Below are 26,278 nucleotides of genomic sequence, written 5' to 3'. Positions count from 1 at the left end.
ACAGTCCAGCTAAAAGGTAACTTCCAACTTGATACGAGTAAAATATGTTCAATAATATTATCATCAATATTTTTAAAACCTTCCGCCAATTCACCATTTATACCTCTATGGCTCCATGCGCTAAGAACAGTGAGCTCTCACTGGATAAGAATTCTGACGTCACCTACCGCCAGCTTGCAGGATTACTTACATTATACACGACTAACCCCCTCTCACTCTCTTACCCACAAAGCACACCCGAAATATAGAGAGCGCATGTGCTAACTCAGCAAATTCAGTATTGCTGGGTCTGGCGAGCTCTCATCTGACAGCACATCATAGTGGATTCGCGCGTGGGAAATTCAAACTAGATTTATGCAACAATGAATATAGTATAGTAAAACAACGGTGGATAGAAATTACTTACCCCAGCAGTGCTGGGGTTGCTGGGGTTGACTGCACGCCACTGGAATCAGTTACACTTCAACCAATCAGAGCCATGTCTTGTCGCAAACGATTCGCTATGGTTTTTTTTCTCCCCACGTAGACATTCTACGCAGAAAGAAACATGGCGGATGTCGTTATTAGTAATTTAACAAACACAATAAATAATAATGTAAGTAGTAGTGATATATGCAATGGAGGGGGGAAAGGAACTGACCATCCTATCCCATTATCTCCTGATTTACAATTCATTTTTATATTTCAATATGCCTAGTGAATTATTAAATAAGTATATAATAAATTTTCAATCTTAAGACATATCAACTTGCAAATGTTTATTTGTTATTTAATAAGATATATGAACGTTTTCGCCATTTGGGGCATCTGTGTCTCTATATAATAACTTGCATATATTTTGTACTTATTATTATTTCTTCATCTCAATTTTCAGATGAAATACATACATAACACACTAACATCATCTACGCAAATTATCGTATACCCTACGACAATCCTCAACTAATGATTATTCTTAAAATCTATTTTTAACAATCATCATTATAAATTTTAACATTATTGACAAATTTTAATCATAATTGTATATTTTATTTGTAACATGAGCTATATGTATAAAATATCCGTCCAATTCAATTTCAAATCTAAAGATTATATCAACAATTATCCTGTATTATTTCACATTTTACATAAAGCTCATGAATCTCATGCATTGCATACATACATTGTTCTTTATTCTTGTCATTTGCATAATTTATTATTATTATTATTATAGGTTCAGATCATATGTTTTTGTTATATCTGAAGATGCCCCAAACGGCGAAAACGTTCATATATCTTATTAAATAGCAAATAAACATTCGCAAGTTGATATGTCTTAAGACTGAAAATGTATTATATACTTATTTAATCATTATCTCCTGGCCTAGTTGCCTCATAAGTGGTGCCTTCTGGTATCACTTGTGGGGTTCAGACCTGTCTTCGGACAGTTGACCAAATAACAACAATAAATAATAGATTGGTTGGAATCAATATTCAGATTCTATCTTGAAAGAATACCAATTACAGAATTCAAGAATGGAAAAAACTGCTTACATACCTGAGAATCATCAATAAATAAACATATCTATATATGACTGTGATGTATTAAATCCTAGATCATACTATTCTATTATCTAGGATTAAATTATGAAAGAAACCAGGCTAAAAATTTCGCATGCATACCGCTCACTGCGCTAATGTCAACTTTTCGTCTACTTCCATCTATAGTAAGTTATTATAAACATTATGTAATTTATTCTTTCACTAGCCATACCCGTGCGCTCCACTGCACCCATTAGAAATAAATATAAAGTAATTACATAATTAAAATAGAACATTTGACTGATAAAAGGATAAATCGTTTAATATGTTACTTAATTTAAATTGCATCCAAATAATTAAAATGCGATCATTTTTGTCCAGAGACCACTCATTTGGTGCAATGACAATTCCTTTAACATGTTTCTTAATTTTTATTACATGCAACCATAGTTTAATGAACATTGACATCATTTAGACTTAATGTGTATACTTTATTTTACTTGTTATATGTTTCCATTTAAGTATGGTAATAACTTCATTTTAACCCTTGTTTTCTACGTATTCAGTAAATGGTGCTTGGCCCACTATGGTTCTGAACCCTTCAAATAACTTAAATTATATTATATAATATTACATTACATTATAAATTATATTATATTATATTATATCAGAAGTTACTGTAATAACATTATAGCATTATGTCCATCTAGAGAAACTACACTTTCCAATGGTGAAATAATAATTAATTATACAAATCGGTTAATTTAGATTCCGATATTACTTCATATAAACACAGAAACATTCTCTGTAGGCTATCTTTCATAGCTTTCGATTGTTGCTGTCCAAGGCCCCTTATAGACGAAGTCGTTTGTTTTTTAATTCATTACACGGCCTTAGATGGCAGTTATTTTAATTTTAAAACTCATTTATCTCATTAAATATCAGTCCTATCAAAATTTTTCAAGGAATAACACTTATCGCAAATTATTTTTAAAGAAACTTTTGTTATGTAACATTTTTCACAAAAATCAATAATAAGCGAGATATTTCGATTTATTTAATTCAGGCCCCCTTATAACCCCCCTTTTAAATAATGTATTTTGAATGTCATATAGCCTAAAATCTAAGTTACAACGAACTTAATTTATATTCCAATTTTCATCGAAATCCGTTCAGCCATTATCGCGTGAAAAGGTAACAAACATACAGACAGACAGACAGACATACAAACAAAAATGTCAAAAAAGCGATTTTCGGTTTCAGGGTGGTTAATTATATATGTTAGGACCAATTATTTTTGGAAAATCGAAAATTACCAGAAAAATTTCGGCTACAGATTTATTATTAGTATAGATGATGAAATTTGTTTTTTTTTTTATTATTCAATGCAGTGGCATTTGATTGGAGTCATTGGCTGTACGCCGTACAATGGCGATTAAAACCAAAATGAAAGACAAAAAACAAAATAAAGCAAACAGTGTGCAAAGTGAAACTAAGAAGGAGCACTGTTGCATTCTTTCTCTGGCCTCCAAGCATCATGATGAAATGTTACTTCAAATATTTTGTTTCATTTTTTAGCTTTCATTAACAAATTTCTACAGCTATTCTGGAATGTTTACCCTAGAATTTCAGAGGATACTAGAGCAGATTCACGGATTGCATGTATTCTCTACACTGATATTCGTTTCTATTGTTTTCTCAACTATTGCCAACACCATTATTTACGTCCATTATTCTGTGCTGTGACAGGACTTCCTACTCCTTAAAAGGCTGGTTTCTTTTATTCCGAATGGGGTTCGATTCCTGGGCAAAAATAATATAAAAATCGAAGGATATTCTAGTGCAGGGGACCTTCTCCAACATTTTAACGCGCAATGATCACAAAACCAACTATGATGTTGCACTATGCGGGAAAATAAGAACTTATACTTTCTTCGGTCCAAAAAATGTACATGCAAGGCACAGCCTATAAAGAGCCTGAACAAACCAAACTAATAAGCCACTGATCATCGAATTTACGAAAACCCACTTTCTATCTACCAAAATGCCTACAGGCCTATACACAAGACATAACAAAAGCCTAAACTAATCTAACCTGTCAGATTCGTATACGCAAGGCATACGAAAAGCCTAAACTAACCTAACCTGTCAAATCCATATATGCAAGGCATTACAAAACCTAAACTAACCTAATGTGTCACAGATCCGTATATGCAAGGCATACCAAAGGCCAAAGTAAAGTAACCTAACCTGGTACAGATTCGTATATGCAAAGCATACAAAAGGCGCATAACATGATATTAACACTTATAAAAAATTCGAGTATACACTAGCGTGAAACTTTCGGAATGTCACCTAAGTTCTGTTGGTATGACTAAGGAAAGAGTCTTCCACCTATTTCTATATTTGAGAATATGGCGAATCCATCAGTATGCACTAGTATACGCGAGTTTCATATTTCAGTAAAACAAAGCCAATCTGGCCATCATCATCATCATGTCCTTCATGTGTTAGATCCTAGTGGATCCATTACGGTCTCAAGCCAGCATTTTCGGGTATCTTCCCAAATTTCTCCTTCCTCTTGGTACTTAGGCAAGAATTTTCCTCGGCCAGCTAGTGTGACCCATCCTTTCGACACGTTTCTTCAAATGAAGTCTATATTGTTGAACAAAATGAACAATGGGTCTATTTTTAGTTCTTTCAGTATATCTTCATTTTTACAGTGTTCGAGCAATGAGCATCCCGCTGTCCGTGTCATAAATCTCATTTCAGCTACTGTTAGCCTTTTCCCATCAGCTTTTCTGATTGTCCATGCCTTACTGCTGTAAGTCAGAACTGGTCGAGCGAGTGTTTTATAGACTTCAGTCTCGTATATTTTTGAACTTGGGAAGGTTTCTTTTTTTAAGTAGGTTATTTTATGATGCTTTATCAACATCTAGGTTATTTAACGTCGGAATGAGATAAAGGTGATAATGCTGGTGAAATGAGTCCGGGGTTCAGCACCGAAAGTTACCCAGCATTTGCTCATATTGAGATGAGAGAAAACCATGGAGAAAACCTCAACCAGGTAACTTGCCCTGACCAGGAATCGAACCCGGGCCACCTGGTTTTGCGGCCAGACGCGCTAACCGTAACTCCACAAGTGTGAACTGGGAAGGTTTGAAGATGGTGTTAATTACTCCAGTGATTTTCATACATTTAGATATTTTGCTTTCCATAACTTCATCAGTAATATAAGATAAATTATAGCTTAAATACAGTAGTTCGGCCTAAATGAATTGACACATTCAATTAGTTTATTATTTATTATGATTTTACTTGGAATTGAATCTTGTCCTAAAAATGCCAAGATTTTTGTTTTCTCTCTTGAGATTTTCATATTGAAATTTGAACCTATTATTTGTAAATTATAAACGGCTTTTTGTATATAATTTTCTGTTTTAGCGATAAGAACCTGATTGTCAGCAAACAGTACGCAGGCCTAATGTATTGAGAAACATGTTTCGATTAATTTGAATTCCGGAATGATGACTTTACCTCCAAATGTACAAAATATGATTCATATAAATGCTAAATAGAAGAGGGGAAAGACTGCTCCTTTGTCTAACACTTTAGTTTATTGAAGTCCAGCTAGTAGTTTTGCATTCCGTTCTTATGGCAACTTTATTTTGTTGATATAAATTATAAATGGAAAAAATGATTTGATTTAGTACATTATCATGGCATAAAATCTCTCAAAGTTTATTTCTGTTAACTTTATCGAACGTACAAAAAAGTAATAAAATTTCAATGGATTCCCTATCACTGCGGTATAACAAGAGAATGAGACAGCTGATACTCTGGCAAAAAAAGGAACACAAATATAAGGTGCGGCAAAGGAATCTGACAGTTTTAGAAGGCCATTTACTGAACAACATAAGTGGTTATGGATATCGATCGACCATCGTTTGTTAGCATTTTTTGATGCCATTTTGTGTAATCATGGAAGTATGGAGCTCAGAGCAGCATGCTTCCGTTATTGAGACATTTTTCAAGAATGGTGATTCAGTTGTGACAACCCAGGGTGCCTTTTGTCTCCAATTTAATGCTGGAAGTCACAGAGCCGTTCCCATCCACAATACCATATGAGATGGATACAAAACTTTCGATTATTATCATCAGCTTGCAAGAAGAAATCATCAGGACATGTTCGAAATGTACGAACACCAGATAACACTGAGTGAGTAAGAGTGGCTGTTATGAGGAGTCTACATCAATCAGCTGGACGGCAGGCTATAGCACTGCGACATTCAGAACATTTTGTACGCCGAATATTGCATTCAGATCTTAAGTTTCATCCATATAAACTTATGATTGTTCAGCAATTGAATGAGGGAGACTATGTCCAATGCAGGACATTCGCCGAGAGAATGGTGGAAATTTTAACAGACGAAGCTATATTCATGAGTGACGAGGCACATTTCCATTTAAATGGTTATGTTAATAAGCAGAACTTTAGATACTGAGCCCCAGAAAATCCTAATGAACTACACAAGCTTCTGCTTCACTGTGCAAAGGTTACAGTTTGGTGTGCTGTGTCTAGATACTGCGTCATAGGCCTGTATTTTTTGAGGAGAACGGGAACACTGTGACAGTGAATAATGAAATGCTATGTCGAAATGCTGAGGACATTTCTTCAACCAGAACTGCATAGGTGTCTACGTGGGACTGACAGACAAATTGTACGGTTTCAGCAAGATGGTGCCACGGCTCATACAGCAGAAAAATTCAATGACAGTTTTGCGCTGCATGTTTCCAGGGCACATCATTTCTCGATATGGCGACATTCCCTAGTCTCCCTGCTTGCCTGATCTTACCATCTGCATACGAGCAAATGCTGAGTAACTTTCGGTGCTGGACCCTGGACTCATTTCACCGGCATTATCACCTTCATATCATTCAGAAGCTAAATAACCTAGATGTTGATACAGCGTCGTAAAATAACCCAATAAAAAAAAAATTACCATCTGCAACTACTTTCTGTGCAATTATCTGAAGTCCAAAGTGCACGTTGCTTCAAACAACTGATTACCTGAAGATTGTCATTGCCCAGGAAATTGCCAACATTGAAGAGTGTATAGAGAGACTGACACCATTTGAAGGACATAATTTTCAAGACAATCTAAATGTATGTCAACAAAATGGCATACATAGTCAGCTTCTTTTGGCAGTAATAGATTTGTTCTAATAGATATAGCTACGGAGTTATTTCATTTGAAAATCGTCCAATTCCTCTATCACACCTTGTAATAGTAAACTCCAAATCACAAAATACCATTTAATTCGGCTAAACTCTACATAAATAGGAAATTCAAAGATGAGATACACAGACATCACCAAACAACAAGCGAAGGCAAGAAGTGGAATTTACTATTAAACTCCAAGGACATCCCACATCAACCACACAGGGAAACAGTTGCACCATCCGTGTTCTTCTAGCTGCTCATCTTCATCAAATCTCCATTTTGCCATCACCATCCTGTGTTTTGTGCAAAGACAGTGATAGTGTTATGGACTGAATCACATTCAAAAGTGTAGTGCATTAAAAGACTTTCAGTATAAGTCAACAGGCGAACTCTACTGGGAAGTAAGTACATAAATAAATTTATGTCAAGAGTCCTGGCATTAAATTAAATAAATAAACTTTATCGAATGTTTTTCGGAATCAATAAATGCTAAGTGTGTTTCGATGTTAAACCCTCTATGTTTTTCTATTAAAATCTTCATAGTAAAATAGCTATCACAACACGATCATGCTTTTCAGAATCCATTTTGTTCTTCAGTTATTTTTCTTCATAAATATGTGATAATTTATTTTTTATTATGGTTGTATAGATTTTATAACCTGAATTGAGAAGGCTTATGTCTCTGTAATTTTCACAATGTTTTTTGTTTCCTTTTTTATAGATGGGCATTATAATAGCTTTTTGCCAATTTTCTGGGTATTTTGATCCTGCCCAAATATTATTTAAGAACCATAAAAATCTATAAGTAAATTCTTCTCCAGCACATTTAAAAAGATCTATATTTAAACCATCTTCACCTGGAGCTTTTCTGTTTTTTCGAAGTTTATATAGGTACAGTAGTGTGCAAATTAATCCGAACAACGTAATTACTTATGCAAAAACACTCAAACAGGATAAAAAAAGGATCTAAGACATACCTCAGTAATCTATGTGGCCTCCCTTGTTCCTAATAACAGCTCTGAGATGATTTGGCATGGATTCCACTAATTTCCCACAAATATTCTTCATTTCTTTATCGCGAAACCATACACCAATGAGGGCAGAAATCATCTTCTCCTTTGTAGAACAATCCATTTTTTGCATTCTTCTTTTGCAAATTGACCACAAGTTCTCAATGGGGTTGATGTCGGGTGAGTTGCCTGGCCAGGGGAATACCTGAATATTCTTCTTGTTGAAGAATTCTGTAGTTTTTCGAGACGTATGGCATGGTGCCAGGTCTTGTTGGAACATACCTCTGCCATCCGGAAATGATTTTTGCAGCTGGGGTACGATTCTGGTTTTCAATAAGTGAATATATTTGTCAGAATTCATCATTCCCTTGATAGGTATTAATGCTCCAGGCTCTTCATGTGTAAAACAACCCCAAAACATTACTTTAGGGGGGTATTTGGGTGCTTGTTGGAGATGAGCTGCTGTTACTTTTTCGGATCCTTTCCGTACGTAAGAAACATGGTGGCCATGGACCTCGAAATGAGACTCATTGGAAAAAAGTACATTCTTCCAGTCATTCACTGTCCAGTGTTGATGTAATTTTGCCCACATTAAGCGTTTTTTGCACATAACAGAGGTTAGCAGTTGCTTCTTAATAGGCTTATGAGCCCTTCGTCCAGCTTCCAAAAGCTACGCTGCACTGTTGTGACGTGAATATTCGCCCCAGTGGTAGCCATTAACTCGCGGGTTAAGTCGACAGCAGTTAGTCTAGGATTTAATTTACTTTTCCTGACAATTAAACGATCATCTGCAGGTGAAGTCTTCCTTTTCCGGCCACACTTTCCTTTTTTCTGGGGTGTGATGGATCCAGTCTCCCTGTATCGTTTTATGATCGAATTAACAGTAGCCAAACCGATGTGACATTCTGCAGCAATTTGCCTCTGTGTCATAGAAGAATGCTCTGCTAATGTTATAATTTTAGACCGTTTTCGTGGAGTTGTATCCATTTGTGAAGATGACAGAATGTACACAGGATTGCAGTATTAAGTCTTCAACACAACTGAAATGCTTATAAGTACAAAACGACAGGCAAAATGTCACACATTATAAAAAAAAAAAATAATAACGACAGACCAACAATGGAATTACATGTACTACAGATGTCAATTAAAGCAGTATGAGCAGCTGTGAGGCCAACAATGACAGAAAATGTAAAAATATGTCGTGTTCGGATTAATTTGCACGCTACTGTACCTCAATGAGTTCGTCATAAATAATAACATCTGTTGTGTTATTGTTCATTCATAGTGTTCTGTCCAAGGGCAGGTCTTTCACCCAAACCCAGCATTCTCCAGTCTTTCCTATTTTCTGCCTTTCTCTTTGTCTCCTCATATGATCCATATATCTTAATGTCGTCTATCATCTGATATTTCTTCTCCCATGAATTCTTCTTCCATTCACCATTCCTTCCAGTACACCCTTCAGTAGGCAGTTTCTTCTCAACCAGTGATCCAGTCAATTCCTTTTCCTCTTTCTGATCAGTTTTAGCATCATTCTTTCTTCATCCACCCTTTCCAACACAGCTTCATTTCTTATTCTGTCTGTCCATTTCACACTCTCCATCCTTCTCCATATCCACATTTCAAATGCTTCTATTCTCTTCTCTTTACTTCGTTGTAATGTCCATGTTTCTGCCCCATACAATGCTACAGTCCAAACAAAGCACTTCACTAGTCTCTTCCTTAGTTTTTTCTCCAGAGGTCCGCAGAAGATGCTCCTCCTGCTTTCTTGGCCAATGCTATTCTCCTTTTGACTTCTTGGCAGCAGCACATGTTACTGCTTAAAGTACACCCCAAGTATTTGAAGCTGTCCACTTGCTCTACTGCCTCATTTAGAATTCGAAAGTTTACCTTCTTTATTTTTCTCCCTAAGACCATGGTCTTCGTCTTGCTGGCATTTATCTTCATTCCATACTCCTCACAGCTGTCATTTAGGTCCAGTAGCATATCCCTTAGTATCATCTCCTCTTCTACTAACAATACCATATTATCAGCATTCTTACACACTATATCTTCTTCCTCCTACTATTACTCCTCCCATGTTCTGGAAACAATTTTTCACCAAATCCTCCAAGTAGATGTTGAATAGGGTAGGTGATAAAGGGCATCCTTGTCGTACTCCTCTCCGAATTTCACTTCCTTCTGACATTTCTTTTCCTATTCTACTTTGACTCGTTTCATATAAAGGTTACTGAACAGCCTCCTCTCTTTCCAATCCACGCCAATTCTCTTTAGGATTCCCATCAGTTTATTCCAATCCACTCAGTCAAACACCTTTTCTAGGTTCACAAATACTATAAACACTTCTTTGTTCTTCTCTAGATATCTTTCACAGATTGTTCATAGCAGTCCAATTGAATCTCTCGTACCTTTTTCCTTCCTGAAGCCAAATTCGTCTTCTTCCAACTTTTCTTTCATCTTAGAATATAAATGTCTATTCAGTATTCACAGAAGAATCTTCGCCAAGTGCGATATCAGGCTGATAGTCCTGAACTCATTACATTTCTTTGCATTATTTTTCTTTGGTATTGGAAACAACACTGTCTCCTTGGAAATATTCATCATGCCAAGGTAAATGCGGTTGCTTTCTGCTTTGCATTCGTTAATGTAAGAGTCATATTTTTCTGGAAACATATATTTTAAAAGTAACTAATCATTTGGGATAGGATTTATAACAACATTTTCTTTATCTCAGTTTATTTTCTTTAAAATTTTGAAAGTTTGGGGTTTTGAGTTTTTCCTAATCTTGAAACAAAATCTGTCCATTTCTCTCTGTGTCACTTCCTTATTTCCCATTTTGCAATTGCCCACTTTCTTTTATATTCTATTTCATCTTCAAGTTTTTTTATTGTAAAAATCTGAGATTTATGCTTGCCATTTTTCGATCTTAAAAATATATGTTAAGTTCTTCCATCCTTTTTCTATGTTATCTGAAATTTTGATTTCTTGAAGCTGTTCCTTTATTCTACAATCAGTAAGTCATTGAATATTACTATCTTTCAATAAATCTGCTTTAAAAATAAGCCCATTATTTTCTTGCTTGCAATTTTTATCATTTCTTTTATGCCATGGTGATGGTATTTTAATAGGTGATACAACTAAATAATGATCCATCTCAGTGTAGGCCCACTAGGTGGATCTGCACCAAACTTTGTTCGGTAATGCCGTTTCACATTAATAACCAACTAGTTCACATGAAAATCAAGCACACAAAAAGCTTTACTGTCCTCTATAGCAGCCATTTCGCCTCAACAATGAACAAATTTGTTTATATGCGCTATTATGTTGCCACAACTAAACTTCTGAATTTATCTTTCCACTGGTGCTATTTTCATGCACCTCAGATTCATAAATGTTTGATTGATAAATGAAATTTGATGTGATCTAACAATTGTAATGCTTGTTAAAGTTAATATTGAGTAGATCAGAAAATAGATAACTCATATATTTTCTCTAATATTTACAGCCACTAATATTCACCCTATAATTAGAATTTTATTAGGCTGAGATGGTCTAGGTTTGGTTTCTTATTGTTTACTTATTTGTACGTAAATTAAATGAGTTCGAAATCGGAAAGGTCTTTTGTAGAAGCCCTGTATATTAAACTTTTCGTCTATGTCTTCAGAACCGAATATATATGCTGCAAGCAAGTTTATGCTTAAGACAAATAACAAAATATAAAAATGAAAATAAGAATTTTCTCCATTGAAATCATTTTAAAATATTGAATGAATAAGATTTCACTAATGATCTTAAAATATGTTAAATTAACAATTTTTTATATTGCACTGTGTTAAAAGAAAGTTATCCTTGTCAGTAGTTTGGGTGTGGATTTTCACCATTATCAAACATCCTAAATTTGGCGTAGAAAACACCAAAATAATTGCTGTGACATTTATAATTCTACTAATATGATTGTATTCTCATGAAACATGAGTCTTTCTTTCGTTCTCTTTCTACAAATCATAACTGCACAATATGTAATATATTTTTTTACTTCGTTATTTAATGACACTGTATCAACTACGAGATTACTTAACATCAATGGGATTGGTGATAGCGAGATGGTATTTGGCGGGATGAGGCCTAGGATTCCCCACAGATTACCTGACATTTGCCTTATGGTTGGAGAAAATCTCGAAAAAACTCAACCAGGCAACTAGCCCAAGCGGGAATCGAAACCGATTCCAAGCAAAACTCTGGATCGACAGGCAAGTGCCTTAGCCAACCGAGTTACACTGATGTCTTGCATAATATTACCCCTAGATTCGGACATTGATACAATTTAAAAATTAAATTAAATTATGGTTTATTTAACAATGCTCGTAACTGCAGAGGTTATATCAGCGTCACTGGTGTGTCGGAATTTTGTCCCACAGGAGCTCTTTTACATGCCAATAAATCTACTGACATGAGCCTGTCGCATTTAAACACACTTAAATGCCTCCGACCACGGCCGGGCTCGAACCCGCAACCTCGAGCATAGAAGGCCAGCACTATAGCACTTATGCTACTGAGGCCGACTTGATACAATTTCACCCGAAGAATGCACTGATGAATAATTAAATATAACAGTTATGAACACTACCATTGTCAAGGAAATTTACCAAGAGATGACTGAAATAACAATGGATTAAGGTATTGTAAACCATTTATATATCTTAACATGTCGGCCCAAGATGTCAATAAAATTTAAATAACAATATTACACAGAAACAGATGATTTAGAAAGTGATTACTCTCCTGATAAACTGGATTGTATACTGGTGTTTTAAATGTCATGAGTACAGATATTAATAAATAATTATAAATCATGTGGAAGAAGAGGAGATAGAAAAATTGCTGGATGTAGAGGTGGCTGAAGAAGATTCCAGTGCTTCTAATGCTAGGCCTACAACTGATGTCACAAAAGAAAATATTATGAAAGTAGGTAAGGTAAAGAAAATATATTCACATAAGCAAGAAGGAAGCAGCCTACAGAGCAAAAGAAAATGTTATTTCTTCTATCTCGGAAAGCATATTAGCTGTTATGATGGACATGCAGAGTACCTTGATTTGCTCGAAATTATTAGTTTCTAAACAATATTGCAGCCAAAATCTGAAGGTGCATAATTTCATAATTTATGTTTAAAAAAAAATACAGCTGTTTATCTTTATGCTTGGCATAAAGCTGAAAGTGGAGTTTCTTCTAATAAATTTAATAACAATAACAGTTTTATTTCCCCTGGCCATCAGATCTTCTCTTCCACTCAACCAGGATTTTACGTCATGTGTTATTGATTTTATGACGAAGGATCTGAATTTACAAGATGTTCATTCTTATCTCAGATGGCTGTTCCTATCAAAATAGAAATAGGGTACAGGCTAGTGCCTTATCAGACTTTTCCATTAAACATAATGTTGTGATTGAACAAATAATTTTGGAAAAGGGACATACCATGATGGAGGTGGACAATGTCCACTCGACTTTGGAATGTTTGTTTTTTCCATCCATACATAATCCAGCATATTACATTAGCAAAATAGAGGTTGCTAGGAATAACATAAAGAATCCCCATCCATACATAATCATCTTGATTATACATTTTTTTAAGAATTTTGAAGATGTCCAGAAACTTTTCTTCAATCAGGCCTGGCAGAAGAGCTAGAGATCCAACAGTCATCGATATTAGGGGCTGTCTTTAAAGAAGCTGAAGTTTTCTATAAGATTAAGCATGAAAGGGAGTTAAAACAGGCGACCTTCTTAATCTATAAAGAGGACCTTTAAAATTTGATGAATCGAGATTTGTCATACATAAGAAGTATCACCATTTCTACGACAATTTGAGTCATTAATAACATCACCATAACAATAAATTTTGTCAGAAAATGATTTAAAGTTAGAAACTGAAAAATTACGAATATTCATCATCATCACTGTCATGCACTGTGTCACTGTGAACTACTAAAGGGAAACTAAGAGGTGTAAGTTAGACTGAGAGGATTCAATCTGACATTAGAACTGGAATCCGGTGTGGCTTAGTGGATAAAGTGTCAGCACATAGAGCTGAAAATCTGGGTTCGAGTCCCGATTCCGGAGAGAATTTTTCTCTGCTCCATCCATCCTTCATCATATGATAATGCAGAATTCCTGCATGGAAATATCATATGTACTTCGGTACTTCACTATATAATATATACGTAAATAATCACTTTGTGATTTAAGATGGCGCTCATTCCATTGGATCCCAGCCACTTAGTCACTCGTAATGAGTGCACCTCTGCACATAGCATGTTGGACATTCTGCCACTGTGACATGTTCTGTGACACAGTGCATGAGGGTTGACCACTAAAGGGAAACTAAGAGGTGGAACTTAAACTGAGAGAATTCAATCCGGCATCGGAACTGGAATCCGGTGTGACTTGGTGGATAAATTGTCAGCACATAGAGCTGAAAACCTGGATTTGAGTCCCAGTGCCAGAAAGAATTTTTCTCTGCTCCACCTATCCTTCATCCTTCATTCTTCATTAAAGGGACAGACTAAAATATTTAGTCAGTTGTATCCAGTCTTTTCAATTGGATTTTTGTAACAGAAATTGGGTCCCCACTTAACATAAAGGAATTACTGTGTCGTCACCTTTTTTCAGAATATGGAAAAGAATAACAACAAACAATATTTTTCTAGTGCTAATGTAATAGACAGAGAAAATGACAATAATTTCGTTAGGAGAATATTTAATTGAGAGCAGTGATGCATCAGATGACTTGTCAATCAGTAGCGACAATAGTTCAGATTAATGGAGGGAAACTCCACCTTCAGTGAAGCGTTTAGTACCTCCCATAACGGAGTTTCGTCAGTTGTTAACCTAAAGTTGCTTCTCTTCATTTCCTCATAATGTCCATGATGTTTCTGCCCCACACAATGCCACACTCCACACAAAGCACTTAACCAGTCACTTTCTTAGTTCTTTTTCTAATAGTCCGCAGTTTCTCTTCCAATATCACTTTTCAAAACTGGTTTGTAAAGTGAAAAGGAAAAGTAGAGACAACTTTTCAAATATATTATTACTTATGTTCTATCAATACAATAATTTTGAAAAAGTTCAAAGTCATATGCTGAAAAGTGAATGGTTTTATATATATATAAAGACCAAAGCCTCTTTGCCATTAAAATTAAATTCATTATATTCAGTGTATTTTCGCTTTGGATTCAAAGTAATTTAGAGAAGAAATATGATAAGAAGAGAATGTTTACTATTAAGTGATTCAAGTGACGAAGAACCCAAGGAAAGAATACACAGTATAAAAACATGACAAATTTCCATAATCGAAGTTTGTCTCAATTCTGAGAATATTTTCGAATTACGCCAACTCAAGCACATATTCTTGAAAAAAATTAGCCTGTTCCAGAACCAAATACAAGAAGTTTATCTTTTTCATCCAAAGAACCATTTATTACTCGTATGTCTTCATTGGCTACGAGGAAATGGAGCTCAAGAACAAGAAATTGCAATGACTACTGATATGCAAAGACTTTGTAGAATGAAATGAAAAGTGCAAAGCAGTCTCTAATTTATGGTGGAACAGAGAGGTTTTTTTTTAACTTTTGAAAAGTTAAAGTGAAATGTTGCAAAGTTGAGATGTTTCGAAGTTTAGTGGCGGAATAGGTCCCTGGTCAGCTTCACTGCCCGAGATCCATTTATATTCTACACAAACATTTAAAGTAATGGTTAACCATTTTCTAATTAAGTGTGGTTGGTATTATTTGACAGAAGAAGGAATGAAGTTCCAGGATTTTCCTCGGAATTCCCTGACATTTCCTGGTTTTCCTGTAATTTACGAAATTCCCTGACATTTCAACAGCATTAGCAGTTACATTGCTGCTAATACATGTGTTATATTGTACTGTTGGAGAGCTGTTGTCCTTCAGACAAGTGGCTCTTCATTGAAAAAAAATGCATCATCGTTCAGAATCAGAAAATTGTGAAGTACTCATGTTGCTAGAACTGTTGTTTTCACATGTCCAGAAGTTTTCCGAATTCTTCTGAGAGATACAGTGCACAAAATTTAGTTAAATGATGTTGTTTTCTAATGCCAGGCATTTGACAATAAAGTCATTTGACCTCTTGCACTCCAATATTTTTCAAAGATATTATCATGGCCAGCCACTGAAGCACAGATTTAGTTAAATGTTGTTCAGTCAAATGGAATCATTGCTAAAACTTGCACTTGAGAATACTCATTCAAAAGTAAAACTTAAATTTTGTTTCATCTTGTAAGAGGTAGTCAAATAATATCATAAATTCACAATCTGTATCCCTAGTTAAAATACATCATGAATCCAATATTTCCTTTCCTTCTTTTGGTTATTTAACTCTTCCCCTTCTGCCTCTTCGCATAAATGTGCTGAAGCTATTATGTGATTTATTTTAATCTGTAGCCATTTGTATGCTTCAGTTCCATTCGGTTCAACTCCGATAGCTGGGAGTTAAAGAAGATACTCTGATTCCATTTCATTCAGCTAAGTGGGAGAGGACCTTTAAGCTGTTCACAGTGAAGTTGATTGATTTGCAGGGCAAGTCATGAAGGTAAGCCATACATGACCTATGTATAGCCTACTGTTTGGCAGTGTGTTTAATGACTCTTAGCTGCTTAGTGCCAAAGCTAGCTGATATATGTATTACATTTCAAACTAAATCTGTGCTTCAGTGGCTGACCATGATAATATCTTTGAAAAATACTGGGGTGCAAGAGGTAAAATGACTTTATTGTCAAACACCTGGCATTAGAAAACAACAACAACAACATTTCAAACTTCAATCCAGAACATTTTACATTGACTTACCTTGTTCTTTGAGTGTGAATCTTTATTTAATAACATGTGATTATTTTACAAAAGTCAGTTTTAAACTGCTTGCCTTCAAATTGTCATAATTATTCCATAATTTCTTCAGTTACATCATGGAGTGTTACAATATGTTCCACTGTTTCTAAAGCAGTAAGAGCATCATTAAAGAACACAAAATTGGTGGAAGAAAGCACGGGCAGCTTCAAGATTCCACGAATTTTCAAAGCAGATCGCATCTTAGCAAAGAACATATGCTGTATTTTTGTGTTATTCATTTTTAAGGAAAACCTAATTTCTAGCAAAAATTGATTTAGAATGTACAAATGACGTTTCATATCTCCTGGGGCTTAAAATATGATCGTGTATGTGTGAAAAACCTATAAACGAAAAAAGTATAACCGAAATAAATTAACATGGAAAATATAGAAATTTTGTTGGGACTTCAGAAAAACATGTATAAGTGTGAGAAACGTACAAAAGAAGTTTTACTGGATTTAGGAAGCTTCAATTCTTCAGATTTTACACGATAAAATTACTGAAAAGTCCGTATAATTAAGATAATATATTATATTTTGAACCAAATGGGTCTTACACCCATTATGGTATCAAATATATTTGGATCAGCTTCGCCATTCTCAATGCTTCAGGGCATAGGAAGGCAACTCTACATTATATGTATGTACTTTTTGATATTACCTATGAAAATTATTTAATTCTGGCTGTTTTATATAAAATATGAACAAGTAAACTTGACTTGGGTACTATGTTCAGTTATCTGTGCCATAGTAAATTATTATATAGCCTATTATTCAAGCTCAACATGAATTGAAGTTCGCAAATATAAAAAATGTTTAATATTTCATTATAGAGGCATGATTTCTGTTACAATATGTCTAGAGAAATAATCTTTCGTTCAGCCCAAGCAAGGTAATTTCCTTCTTTAGTTACATGAGAAAAGTCATCCTGTGTATATTATAAAATACTATCATGCATTAAAAAATTAAAATAGATAATAAATAACACTTCAGAAACTTAAATTTACAAACTCTGCTTCACTCTTCAAAATTCAGCACAATTTAGCATCCTAACATTCAGCAATTCAGCAACATATTTTATTGTTACACGCACATAAATGAATTCAGTTATATGACATTTAAGGCATAAAGTGTGCAAGTAAATATGATATTTCATGCTAACTTAGAAATAAATTGTATTTATTATAAACATGACTACGAAATGCAGTGCATCAAGCTGTGACATTTTACTAAAAATCATGCTTTACAGCACTTAAGCTTCATTTTACATGAAAGGAAAATTAAAATGGTAACTTAAAATAAGCACACAAACTTAACATTTTATTCCTGTATTGCAATAGTAAACATATTCAAGACCTACTTGTGTTTGTTTTGTAATTCTTCTTTTTCGGCGATCAATTTGCTTAACTGATCTTTCAGACTTGCTATAGTTGTTCCTTCCTGGACAGTTTTCTTAATCTGTTCAACTTTTTCCAAAAGTTTTGAGTGTTCAATATCCAACTGAGTCTGTAGACCATGCAATGCCTGTATATGATATTTTGCCACCTCGTTGTGCAAAACTGTTGAAAAAAATAATGTGTAAAATGAAAGGAGTAAAATATTTAAAAACAAGCATTTTCTGCAACAACAAAGTGATACAGAATCAAAGAGATATTAAACATTAACTCACAGTAATAATTGTTAGATTTAATACCTTCCGCTTGAGTCAGGAGTTGTTCCTTCCTCTCAAGAAGCTCCTCTATGTTATTTTGAACAGCAGATCTTCTTATAGTATCATATTCTACTTGGTGTGATGACTCTTCTTGCTGCCTTTCCTCATCAATCTTCTTATTTAAAGCATGAAGTTGTTCTTGACAATCACTGTACCAGGTTTGTACTAATCCCTGTAACATAATCTTAGCTGTGGTATTCTTTTAACAAAACCTCTTACAAACTGTTCATAAAGCAAAAATCATGGAAAAGATGGCCATAACTCGTGTAATGTATCATTTAGAGACACGAAAGTTATTACCAGAAGAGCAACATGAGTTCAGACCTAACTCATCAACAATACACCCCATAGACCAATTTATTCAAACCACCAAAGAAGCATTCAACCAAGGGTAAAGCACAATAGCAGTTTTCATAGATTTCAGAAACGCATTTGACAAAGTTTGAAAAAAAAAAAAAGTATTAAATAAAATGAGAATACTAGGTATAAAAGCTAACATGTACAACTGGAATAAGCACTTCATCTCATAGATATGGATCAGACCAAGGTAGAATGGAAATAACTCAAAATGGAAACAGACAGATACAGGATTACCCAAGGCACAATATCTAGCCCTACTCTCTTCAATATATGTTCATAAATGATCTCCCAGCAGCAGTAAATACAAAAGCTGACAACAAAATAGTTTCGGAATATGTATGATAAGAACTTTCTTGTGTTAAATATTAACGTACCTTGTTAACATGTTTTGACCTATTTTCGGTCATCTTCGGAAATGGTCGTTGTTGGTCTTGGCGCCTCTTGTTTCCTGTGTGGGTGCGTTTGTAGTGTAGGGTCAAAGAGTGTATGTGTTTTGAAATTGAGTTGTGTGTTGAGAATATCGTTGGGGTGTGTTTTTGTGTGTCTATATATTTCATATTGTTCTAGTGTGTTGAGTTTCTGGCTTTTTGGTTGGATGTGCAGTTTTTCCATGTCTGTGTTGATGTCTTTGTAGGTTGGTTGGCATTTGTGATGTGTTCTGCATATGTGGAGGTGTTTTGTAATTTTTTTATGGCTGTGATGTGTTCTTTGTAACGTGTTTGAAATGATCTGCCTGTCTGTCCTATGTAGAAGTTGTTGCAGGTGTTACATTTGAGTTTGTATACGCCTACATAGGACAGACAGGCAGATCATTTCAAACACATTACAAAGAGCACATCACAGCCATAACAAAATTACAAAACACCTTCACATATGCAGAACACATCACAAATGCCAACCACACCTACAAAGACATCAACACAGACATGTAAATACTGCACATCCAACCAAAAAGCCAGAAACTCAACACACTAGAACAATATGAAATATACAGATACACAAAAACACACCCCAACGATATTCTCAACACACAACTCAATTTCAAAACACATACACTCTTTGACTCTACACTACGAATGCACCCACACAGGAAACAAGAGGCGCCAAGACCAACAACGACCAGTTCCGAAGATGACCGAAAATAGGTCGAAACATGTTAAAAAGGTACGTTAATATTTAACACAAGAGAGTTCTTATCATACATATTCCGAAGTGATACAGTGTTAAAAGTTGTGTAATCAAGATGTACAAAATAGTTATCATCATTATTATCATTATTATTATTATTATTATTATTATTATTATTATTATTATTATTATTATTATTACTAGAGACGAGAAACCCAAAATATGCATGCATTTATGCACTATCAAACTATGAAACATGCACGATCAAGCGAAAAATACATTAAAATATGCACTTTCATTTTTGTTCCAAATGCCTTTTTTCACTTCACTTCACTTCACTTCACTTTTTTTTTTTTTTTTTTTTTTTTGCACAGTTAACAACTAACAACATTTCTAAACTGGTTTCTGTGAGGTTCCTGTGCTTGTCAGTCAATAATATGTTTTTGTAAGCAGAGAATTACTTCTCTACATCGCAAGAAGTTACAGGCGCAAACTTGAATGAACATATTTGTGACAGTGTCAGGTAAAACTCTTCATTCAAGTTTTCGCCACAAATAACCTTCTTCACTGAACAAAAGAATCTGTAGTCCAGGTTCACATTTATGACCCTGTCCAGTTTATTTTAAAGAAGTTTTGTAATGTTTTACAAAGAACAACTGTCATAAAAAATATTCGGAGACAGAATAGCAGTGCTTACTCTTTACTGCAACAATCACAGGATACCACATCCCCATATTATGATCTAACAAAATCCTTTCCTTTAATACACTGTGCAAAGAGTACACTTTTGGACCCTTTAATTCGAGGCATATTAGAACCACATTAACACACACAAATAGAATAAACAAACACATTAACCACTTACGAGGTTCATACATGCAAAGGCAGTTTAGCGAATGATTCCAATTTTAGAAGAAACTAAATTGCACCTGGTACTGGAAAAGGAAGAGAGAGAGTATTTACAATCTCCTTGAAAGAGGGTGCTTCTGACCTGAATTATTTGTCGGAAATTTCCTTAAACCCTCTATATTTTCTCTCTACTATTCTCAAAATATCCAACATAATAAATCAATTTTTGACATGCATTCTGTAGAGGGTCATCAGTAAAATGTTTAAAAGTGAACGTCTGTCCAGGGAAAGGTCTTCTAACATCTTATTGTGCAAATCTTAACATTTTATCATTTTTCTGTTATTTAGTTTTTTTTTTTTTTTTTTTTTTTTTCCTTCTCAATCAAGGAACATAAGGAGGTATCCACTCAAAACCATTAAAACATGCATTTAAACTGAATATAATGTACCTATATTATGTGCATTATTAAGCTAACAAATTGCTTAAATATGCATTATGCACGTTTTATACCCAAAAAGGCCAAAACATGCAAATATGCACGGAAAAAGTACACATATTTGGAACCGGAAAGTAATGAAATGGATAAGTATTAAGCTTGAGCTATGTCCTATGTTCCTATAAAAATATGCATTTGCATGGAATTCTCGTCTCTAATTATTACACATACAGTAGTAATTGATGCAATAATAATAGTAATGAATTATGTGAAATATTATTGAAATATAGAAACAAAAGTTTATATTGTAAAAGAAAATATGTAAATTGCAATAACTAACAAGTGTAATGAAATGAATATGTGAGCACATTTTTACGCACACAGTAATCAGTGGGATGTGTACCTCTTGTCTAATTCTATTGCAATAATTTTTGTAACAATGATACACAGAGCATTCTTAATCCAAGTCTTACAACCTTAAGTGATGAGGTATATTCCATGCACATCTCTTGTTTCAACTGCTGCACACTGGGTCGGTTTGATGTGTTCCCATATGGTTGCTTCAAGAGAGAAATTTCTAATTCTAGACCTTTCGTTGCCTCATTCATTTCATCTTTGTGTTGTTTATTTAGTTCCTAAAACAATTAAGTTTGAATTTGCATTATTTTTTTTTTTTTTTGTAAATATGGCTAGTTTTAGATTTTAATATAAGTATAATCAAGACATGAGAAGAAATTTTCCTCTTCATCCTCTCTTCTTCGAAGTGAAAAGTGCTCAAGTCAGTGTAATATGCACAGTGTCATTCTATCCTTTCATGCACTGATAAGAAAATATATTCTCTTTGTTTTAGTGAAACATAACACCAACATGTCTACAACAGATACATAACATTTAATATATTTCAGCTTTTCATTGAGTACAACATTAGAGATTTCTAGAAAAGAACTATTTACACCAAAAATTAATTTTAGTATATATGCAATTGTACTTTTGATAGTAATATACTTTTGCAAATATGCTCTTAACGTGAGGAATCTAAACATGATTCAATTGTTAATCCTAAAATACTTTGGATTATATTATTTTAACATCTCTGTCTGAACTGCATTACTGCGACATTTTCCTGCAGTGATACTCCAAATAAAAATATTATCATATGAAGATGTCTTCTCTCATTGTTACATCATCTATCACAAGATTCACAAGAAGCTCAAAGCTTGTGGCAGAGCCGCCCATGAGGTAATGAACACCACTCAAGTTTGAAAGCCCAAGATGAGGGGGGGCCACCTAATTTTTAAATATTTTTTAGGGAGAGGAAGACTCACAATGTTCACAAAACTTTCTTTTACAAGCAAGAACTCTGTAAAATCACATATTATTATTATTGTACCAGTAATTATGTTTTCAACAAGTTTTAAGAAGTAGGTTACTATTGAAGAGTTATTTCCTTCTTTGTGGGGATATTGCAATGAAATTTACTTCTCAGTCTATTATAGAAATTTAACATTAATTAAAATTTTGGCGAGGGGGGAGAGCCCTAACAAATGTTTGTGAAGGGAGGTGCAATTCCTATGGATGGCCCCAGTTCGTTCCTTTTTTGGTGTTTTAACGATGTCTCATGCTTAATTTCCAATGCTTTTACTCATTTAAACCTAAGGACATGTTATGTCCCAAGTGGTATGTCCTGGAAGATAAAACCAGCAATAATTTCAAAACGTGCGAATCTAAATATACAACATAGTCACAAGCTACACTACAAACCTACTAAAATTTCACAAAAATTAAAACAAAAACTCTACCTGACGTAGGAAAAGCAATTCCTTGCGTTTCTCATTTTCTAACTTAGCTTCCAAAGTCTTCAGTTCTTCAGTGTATTTTAATATAAGATTGGAAATTATCTCTTGGTGTATTGCTTCATGTTCATCCTGTCACAAACGAAATCAATGATAAATATTCACAAGCATCTGTGAAATGAGAACCTTAAACCAAGAAAAAAGCAATTATATGAATACATACCTTCACTAATTTTACAGCAATAACAATTTGCTGTTCTGAAAACATATCAAATTTCTGTTTCAATGAATTATATATTTCAGTCTGATGTTCATCCAAATTCTTTTTCATATCTTCTAATTCAAGTCTCTGTTTTTCCTGTTAATAGTAAACCAAATAGATATTTATTTATTTATTCAGAATCACAAAGAAAAATTCAAATTACAATTCAGAATTATTCAGAATTACAAAGACTACAGACTACAAAATATAATTACAACAATAGAAATAGAAATAAAATAATACATAAATATAAGAAAAGAGGATACAATAATATTAATAAAATTAGAGGACCGAATGAGCAGGCTCGTGTTCGGTCGCAGTTCAGATATATTATTAATACAAGAGGAATATATAAATAAAATAAAATAGGCACTAAAAGTAAACTTACTACTAGAAAGAAATTACATAATATAATATTAACATAGAGAAGAAGAATAATAACGTACGTGAATCAAGTAGGACAATTTATGAAAAATATATATTCCGAAATTATAGAATACAAATATAATATAAGCAACCTTTATTTGTACATTAATAAACTTATTCAAATGCTGTAATAAAATATACAGAATTTACACATTTATATATTCTAATGTTTTTAAGTAACAAAAGTTGCATATGAGAAATTATATAAGGTTACTACACACACATTAAAGAGATTTTGCTTCTATTACTTGAAGTGTAGAATCCACGAATCATTCATTATTATTTATATACAGAATACTTAATAAATTTTACAGAAGAAAGAGTTCGTCCAAAGGGCTAGATTCGGGAAGAGTACCTAAAATTCTCATTGCATTTAGCATTGAATAGCAATACTTAAGTGTTGACGCAAATAAGTAGTGCAACAGCGATCACCAGTAATGGAGATCAAAATTTGGCCGATTTGAGATACCAAAACTTTAGTGTTATGACTCCAAGGACTGAAGGTCTCCACAGCAAAGGGGATAAAGATAATTGACTAAAAATGAGCATATTTATTGAGTTTTTTCTGCATAAAAACCAACCTGAGGAATAACCCAAGAGAAGAAAGATTGTCATTGCTACCCTTGCTTATTTACAAATGGCTTTTAAGAAACCCGCAGGTTCATTGCTGCCCTCACATAAGCCTGCCATTGATCCTTATCCCGTGCAAGATTAATCCAGTCTCTACCATCATATCCCACCTCCCTCAAATCCATTTTAATATTAACCTTCCATCTATGTCTCGGTCTTTTTCCCTCCAGCCTCCAAACTAACACTTTATATCAGTGTTTTTCAAACTGTGAGGTCCAAAGGAGGTGCGAGAATTTACTCGATTTTTGTACCGAAATTGTAAAATATGCATTATATTCGAAATAAAACAAAACTACTCTGTAATAACTTCTTTATTTTCATAGTTCCTTGATAACAATCCGATGCATAGAAAGTACAGTCTAACAACAGCATGATTGCAACTAGAGTAGGCGAGCAATCTGGCAACATGACTCAGCATGATTGTAACTAGAGTAGGACAGCAGCATTAGTGACTAGTGTCACCAAGTGCAGTGAGGTTTAGAAGCTTGTTCCACTACGTCTGTTTTCCATTTGAGACTTAGTATTTCGTGAGTGTGCTATCCCAATAAATAAGTTTTTAAATACCAGTACATGTAAGAAACATTAACTGGATAAGGCTCAACCTAGTGTTTTCGAGAAACCAAAACCGAAGTACAGCAAATATGACAAGAGGTAATTGGACTTCGATTTCATCAGTGCTACTATTGGTAATGAAGAAAGACCTCATTGTGTCATTTGTCTTAAAAGTTTTGGCAGCAGACAATATGCCACTTAATAAGCTGAGGTAACATTTTAAGACTGTACACAGCAATTTACAAGGTAAGAATAGACAGTACTTTTCGTATAAAGCAACGGAAATAAAAGTGCATTTTTTCAACAAGTGTCTATGCCCAAAAAATAATCATTAGTGTCGTGCAAAGTAGCATATTGTGTAGCACATTGCAAGAAACTCCACACCATAGCAGAAGAACTGATTCTGCCTTCAGCAGTTTATAAGGTCTCGATGACTGGTGAATCTGCTATTAAACAACTGAGAAGTATACCTTTGTCCGATAGCACAATTAGTCATAGAATAGCTGACATGGCTGTTGATATACAGGAGCAATTAATTGAAGAACTTAGGGATAAGGAATTTGCTATCCAATTGGATGAGACAACTGATAGCAACAGTGATGCGAACTTGATCTGTTGTGTGAGATTCATAACTGAAAATAACACATTTTTTGAAGATCTTATATTTTGTGAAAGTATAACACTCAGCACAAGAGCAGACGAGTTGTTTGAAATTGTCGACAAAGTCATGAAAGAAGATCAACTGGACTGAAACAAATGTGTTGTAATATCCACAGATGGTGCTCATGCCATGTCAGGATGTTATAATGGGCTGCAAGCTCTTATCTGTAAGAAAGCTCCTGATACACTGTGGACTCACTTCATTATTCACAGAGTCCTTGCCGCAAAGAACCTCAGCAATGAGTTACACGATGTATTGTTAGTCGCAGTAACAGTTGTAAACTACATCAAAAGTCGGCCCAAAAAGGCCAGATTCTTTTCACAAATGTGTGTTGATATGGGAGCTGAGCACACTTCTCTTCTGCATTATTGCAACTCACGGTTGTCCCACAGCAAATGTAATCTCCTGTGTTTCTGAACTGAGACAGAAACTGTACTCATACCTTGCAGAAGAAAATCTTGCCTCTGCCGAAAAATTAATTGACAATGACTTCGTCCACAAGTTGGCATACCATTCTGATATTTTCCAGAAACTAAATATTCTAAATGTATCTCTCTACAAGGTAATGATACCCACAGTCTACATCTATCAGACAAGGTGTCAGCTTTAAAAAGAAGTTATTGTTTTGGTAGAGGAAGATTGAAGAAAAACACATTGCTGATTGTTTCCTACATTGAGCACATTATTAGAAGAAACAGAACTACAATAAAATATTAAATGAAGAAATTAAATCTGTGTTTGTACAGCACTTGTCTCAACTTCATGTCCATCCACTTCGAAAAGTATTTTCCACAGGACACAGAGCACAAC

The 26,278-nt window shown here is 34.3% G+C and overlaps 1 protein-coding gene across 13 annotated transcripts in view; it reads right to left on the bottom strand.

Annotated features, from left to right (window-relative positions):
* Window positions 1-26,278, bottom strand: part of LOC138698194 (A-kinase anchor protein 9-like) — a 630,353-nt gene that overhangs the window by 426,810 nt on the left and 177,265 nt on the right. For all 13 annotated transcript variants that reach the window (XM_069823957.1, XM_069823962.1, XM_069823964.1 and 10 more), the window contains exons 15-19: window positions 23,161-23,295; window positions 22,944-23,069; window positions 21,621-21,779; window positions 18,353-18,542; window positions 18,020-18,218 (exon numbers count right to left, since the gene is read on the bottom strand). In XM_069823957.1, coding sequence (XP_069680058.1) covers window positions 18,020-18,218; window positions 18,353-18,542; window positions 21,621-21,779; window positions 22,944-23,069; window positions 23,161-23,295 — 809 coding nt within the window. The remainder of the gene's footprint in view (window positions 1-18,019; window positions 18,219-18,352; window positions 18,543-21,620; window positions 21,780-22,943; window positions 23,070-23,160; window positions 23,296-26,278) is intronic.

The sequence above is a fragment of the Periplaneta americana genome, chromosome 4, assembly GCF_040183065.1.
Source record: "Periplaneta americana isolate PAMFEO1 chromosome 4, P.americana_PAMFEO1_priV1, whole genome shotgun sequence".
NCBI lineage: Eukaryota > Metazoa > Arthropoda > Insecta > Blattodea > Blattidae > Periplaneta > Periplaneta americana.
This window is presented reverse-complemented; position numbering and strand designations above follow the sequence as displayed.